The sequence below is a fragment of the Haplochromis burtoni genome, unplaced genomic scaffold, assembly GCF_018398535.1.
Source record: "Haplochromis burtoni strain Fernald_Lab_line unplaced genomic scaffold, NCSU_Asbu1 Contig_45, whole genome shotgun sequence".
Classification (NCBI taxonomy): Eukaryota; Metazoa; Chordata; class Actinopteri; order Cichliformes; family Cichlidae; genus Haplochromis; species Haplochromis burtoni.
In genome coordinates, this window is record NW_024582406.1 from 1,181,606 (window position 1) to 1,187,605 (window position 6,000).

The 6,000-nt window shown below is 41.8% G+C and overlaps 1 protein-coding gene across 1 annotated transcript in view; it reads right to left on the reverse strand.

Annotated features, from left to right (window-relative positions):
- ntn1b (netrin 1b) overlaps positions 1-6,000 on the reverse strand; it is a 49,417-nt gene that overhangs the window by 16,346 nt on the left and 27,071 nt on the right. Inside the window, exon 3 of the mRNA XM_005926669.3 lies at positions 3,972-4,160. Within this exon, the coding sequence (XP_005926731.1) occupies positions 3,972-4,160 (189 nt within the window). The remainder of the gene's footprint in view (positions 1-3,971; positions 4,161-6,000) is intronic.

Consider the following 6,000-nt stretch of genomic DNA (forward strand, 5'->3'; position numbering starts at 1 on the left):
TGTTGTTAGTTTTGGAGAGTTTTAAGCTATTTCAGTATTTAAACAGAAGAATTTACCATCAGTATCTTTAAAGATGGCTGCACGAGGTGACGAATGACATCTTTAATAGTTCAAAGTAGAAATTGGGGTTCTTCCAAGTCTAGTTTACATCTCCTGTAGCTCAGTGGTGTCAGATTTGTCAATCATGCTGCTTACCTCTGTTGTTGCAGGTGAACTAAGCCTCATTAGCTTAAGCTGGCTAGCACTGCAGTTACTTATTGCTAATGAGGGTCTTTAAGTCTGCCACTAATATGAATGTCTTAATCTTGTAAAATTATTTCAGACTTCTATCAAAGAAAGAATTCAGCTAAAGATTCAGAGTGATCATTATAGATGTGCCTAAACTGCCAAGGTCTAACAATAACACTAACGCTGAAAGCAAGTAAGCATATTTCCTAAATATTATTTTTCTGAATCATATTTATTTAAGTAGTTGTAGACTTGACTCGAAACTCTTTAAGGTTTCCAAAACAATATTTGATCTAAAACTGTGTAAGCGGAAGGATAGGCTAGACTGTATATTAACCACTGGAAAACTACAGTACTATTGCCCTCATAACAGGTGTTAAATACCGGAAACATGACTTAATTTCATGAATGGTTTAGGAGGGAAGGGGGGGTACGATGCAGTGAACCATGTACCAGTTCCATCTCTCTGGACTCACCGTGCCTAGTTAAATACTTCTAGGCTGCCAACCGTAGGAGGTAATTCGAGAAAAAACAAACTGTTAGGGGCGGGCGGCGTGCGCTGTGGTTCTCCATGAGCCATGTTTACACTGCGCTTGATGAGGGGTGAAGTTGTTAATCTGGGAAATAAAGCATGAGGCATTCCATGTAGCTATTGGAAAAGTAGGCACAGTATAAGGAAGAGCCTGTTTTTTTTCCCCACTAAACCTCCAAGCAAATTATTGGGAGGAATGTTTTTTGTTGAGATGTGAAGTATTTTGGGAGGTGGAGGGGGAAGCAGGCGGGCGCAGGAATGGAGAATGAAAGCAGACTTCCTCCTGGCTGTGTTGGCGCTGCGCTGTATTTCCTGTCCAACAACAGCAGAGTGGGATGGTTGGCTGAATTGAACAATAAATATAGCGGTTTTTAACTAATGTCACATCACCGTGTTTTTGTCACCTGAGGAGTAAGGCAGCAATCAGGCTGTTTGGGTTTGATTCCAGAGCAATGAGCAGCACACGTGAAGGGGATGGGAAGAAGGGCTTCAAGTGTTCAGGTTACACTACAGCTGTTTGTAAAGACTTTGGAAAGATGTATGGGTGTTGCTTCATCATTAGGCGCAGTGAGAACCTCTGTTAAAATAACCTGCTCTTAGCTCTGACCCCCTGAACTGAACAACTCCCCAAATATAGCCTGAGAAAATGTTTATGCTGGCAGACTGAAACAGTGCCGCGAAGAACCATTCGTCATGTTTTAAGCTAAGTGCGCAGATGATCTATCAGGCTTCAGTTCGCCTCATGCAGCAAGCTCTGTTTGAGGGTGTCTCTGATATAAAACGCCTCTATAAAACGCATTTGTGGGCTCGGCTTCTCGTGCATTCGCTTTCCTTTCATGCGAGCTGGAGAAGTCTGAGTGAATTAGGAGAGGAAGCTGTTGTGGCATGCAGTAGGAAATATCACGTTGCTGTTCCGGTGTTTTGATAGCCAGCGGTGTACCAAGGATAGGGGCACCAGAGGATAGGCATTTCAAGATTTTGTCACCAGCCAATCAGAGCTCAGCGGTGGATGTGGCTGAAGACCACACTATGAGCATCTATCCAGAGTTTCTCATTTGTCATTAGTGTGTGGGAAGAGGTTGGAGATTAAATGCACAGAGGCAGGGTGAAATATTGTTTAAACAAAGCATGCTGAGGCACTGCTGTAAAGTTAGTAAAAAATTACATTATTTGTTATCCAGACTTTCCATCCAAAAGGCAAACTTTAGCCCGACTGATTACAGAAATAAAGAACAACGGTCCATGCACTCTTACTGTACATATCTCACACAGGACTGTTTGTGCATCTGTTGAGTATTTTGCTAGTGCATGTGACTGAGTGACAGCAGTTTGTTTGCTCAGGGTCTCTGAGCCTGTCTTTACTCCCAGAGGTGCTGCAAGACAGAAGGAGCTCAGCTTTTGTCCCCCACGCACATTAATCCTCTGCAGCTCGACGTATGTGCTCACACCTGTGTGCGCGTGTTGTTTTTCCTTTCTCCCCGTCCACATGCGTACGTGCGTTGGAAGTATGAATGGAAGAGAGGGACGATTAGCGAGCTGTTTTCACCGCTCCACTCAGTGGATCAGCTCGCACCTTTGCTTTGTTATGTTTGTCTTGTCAGGGATTCACTGAGAACCTCAAATATCTGGGGAGCTGCAGGGGTCCTTTCATCGACACCAAGACAGGTGTGTGCTTTACTCGAAACTTTTCAACGAATTCTTGTCATACCTGAGCATGGTGAAGAGTGAGTGTATAAACTATTACAAAGAGCCTGGTTTTGGAGGTTACAGTTTCTATAAAAACTACATCTTTCCTTGTTTTTTGTGATTTTTGTAGGCACTTTTTTGTAGTATTTCTTGGCCAAATTTGTATTACTTAACTTAAGTTTCATGTATTTTTTTGGTAGCCTCTCTTTTAAAGGACTGGGATTTCTGGATCCAAACATAGACTGTATATAAAAGATAGTCGCATACCCAGACATTGGTGGTGTGGGCATGTGGTGGTTTTTTCACACATTTTTTGGAGCCAGAAATAACAATAGACAATAACAATATGATTCTGGGTCATACCTAATAAAAGTCTATTTTGGAGGGTTATCTGGGGAATCCTCACTGGCTAACAACTTGCAATTTCACAGTGAGATCTGACACACACTGGCTTCAAAAAACCATGTCAGAAACACCCACCTCAACGTTTCAAAACAGGACTTCGCAAACCAGTTGGTGACTTCTTGTAGCTGCTTTCATCTTATGCCAACGGGATACTGAACACTGACTCGATGGATTTTTTTTTTTAGACAACTTAGATCAGCGGTCCCCAACCTTTTTTGCGCCACGGACCGGTTTATGCCCGACATTATTTTCACGGACCAGCCTTTAAGGTGTCGCGGATAAATACAACAAAATAAAACTAGTACCGGCACAGAAAAAAAGAAGATTTATTCATAACACACGTGAAAAGACCAGGAAAACCGAGTAAACGATAAAAATGATAACAAAATAACCCTGAAAACCAATAAAAACCCTGAAAACCATACATTTCACACCTGAGCCTCAACTCTCGCGGCCCGGTACTATACGACTCACGGACCGGTACCGGTCTGAGGCCCGGGGGTTGGGGACCGCCGACTTAGATAATGAGTGATAGATAATGTTGGGCTTTTATAATCCAAAGCACACCAACGCACCAACGCCGAAAACATGCCGAAAACATGCTCAAGAGGTCCAGCTCAGTGGTACAGATGAGTTGAGGTGACACCTAGTGGACATCTCTTTTCAAGCAACCACACCTGAAAGCCCTCAATTTTTGGCTTTAAGCCTTTTTTTGTGCAGCTTACAAGATATGAGATTTTTAGATGTTGCTTACTCAAATCTGTTTCGCCGGCTCTGTAGTGTGGTGGTTTTAAACATTTGCCTAACAAGCGAAACATCCCCAGTTTCATCCCAGGCAGAGATACAAATCCCTTTGGGGATATGTGAGGAAGAGTATCCGGTGTAAAAATCTGCCAAATCAAACACATGGAGCTACCTGCTATGCCAAACCTCGTGATAAGGCAGCAGCCAAAAGTCGCTTACTCAAGTCTGTTTTAAACGTTCTACTTGTATACATTGTACCAAGCACAGCATTTTTTTTCCTTTTGGAAGAGACCTTCAACATGTGTCCAAAGGTTGGTCTTACAGAAAGACTGAGGATCATTCATATTCCAAGAATTACACCATACCATCCTGTTACCTTTGCAAGCTCTGCGGTGAGAGATGGATTTGGTCATGTCCCTGTAGTAACCCTCCTTGCAGTAGTGACAGTGGCGTCCTGCTGTGTTGTGGCGACAGTTGAGACAGACTCCACCGCTTCTACGGCCGGACAGCTTGTACAGCTCCATGTTAAAACGACAGCGGCGGGCATGCAGATTGCAGTGGCAGGCTGAGTGCATAGAGAGAGAAAGAGAGAGGGAGACTTTCATCACTAATGCAGAAACTCCTACCTTGACATTTTGCAGCTGGGCTAAGCATAATAAGTTCATTACTTAGTTTATTGAATTTAAACAACCCTTTGTGGTAATGCCATTGAAAACCGTTCAGTTTTTCTGATTTTCATGTTTTCACTTTGGTTGCGTGGTTACACAGTCCCCTGTCGTTTGACACACTCTAAACCCGTGGACACGCAAAACCAAATGCGGTGTCATCAAGCTAGAAAACAGCGCTGTTTTTCTTAGCTCCTGAAAAGGTGACGTTTTAGAAATATGAGCTTGTTATCTGACAGTGACGAACTCGGCACACAAGTTTAAAGACTTTCCAAATTGCAATTATGAGGCAGCCAAATTCAGTCTGAGAAAATGCACTTTCTTAAAAAACATCACAGAGTTCAATCTCCCAGTATGGGTTCGTCAGAGTAAGACGAGGTTATTGAAACAGATGGTGTGCTGTGGTCTGGATTGGAAATAATGAAGCCGCTAAAAGAAACGTCCTGGTTCAAGCTCTGTGTCGCTGGGCCACCTGCTTGTGAATTTAACCTCTGAACTCTGGTGATGTCTGGCAGGAAAACTTTCTTCCGCTCTCCCACGCATCTGAGAGACTTGTTAATATTGACCCCAAGATACATATTGCACTGATGCATTAAATAAAGAATTCATTTTTGAAATCATAGCTCGTGTGAATAAAAATGACATTGTACCTCTTTAATTTCTCACACTTTTGTCACTGGTCACACAGTTCAATTCAATTAGCTATTAGATTATTAGCTATAACAAGAAGTGTATCAGAACAAGTATTACTGTATTAAACCAAGTACAAGTCACTGAAATGACAGTAATACTTGGTTTAAGCAATTAACAAGCTGACTAGCTATATTGACCTGTGAGCTTGGCTCAAAACACACAAGTGACACAAAGTGTGCTTCCTCCAAGAGCCACTTGAGGCTGCTTCCAAATGTTGAGCAGAAAATTAAGCATGGGGAAAATAAGCATAGGCTAGTACAAGTGTACAGTGTTGATTTTGTATAAATACTTCATTAAATTCTATGAAAATTGTCATAACACTGAGGTATTTATGTCCTAACTAAGCTAACGTGCTAGAGCTAGCATTAACTGATACTGTTTACCTTTCTGGCTCTACCTCCTTGTCCAAAGTAAAAAAAAAACAAACAAATAAAAATCAAAATGGCAAGTCAAAACTTTATAAGCATAGTCCATTAAATACATACGGAGCCCCGCAGGGGACATGGGAGAGAAAAAAATTCAGACGGACTTTTGCGAGATCTCGCAAAACTAACTCGGGATCTCGCGGCTAAAACTTTTCCGAGATCTCGCAAAAGTTTTGCGAGATCCCGAGTTTGTTTTGCGAGATCTCGCAAAACTTTTGCGAGATCCCGAGTTAGTTTTGCGAGATCTCGCAAAAGTCCGTCTTAATTTTTTTTCTCCCATGTCCCCTGCGGGGCTCCGTAAATACATGCTTTTGTGTCTAGGTCAATTTTTTAATGTAAATATGGAGCATCTGTAAAATGTTAGCTAGCTTCTGTTATCTCAAGTCTGTCTTTGTGATTTTCACAGTTATGTTTCTCAGAGGAACATCAACGAGGAAGATTAGTAAGAAAAAATTAGTAATACCCTTAATTACTATGGGTAGCCAGTTAACAGGGTGTGAACTGACTGAAGTGTGACCTTCTCTCCTGATAGATAGATAGATAGATAGATAGATAGATAGATAGATAGATAGATAGATAGATAGATAGATAGATAGATAGATAGATAGATAGATAGATAGAT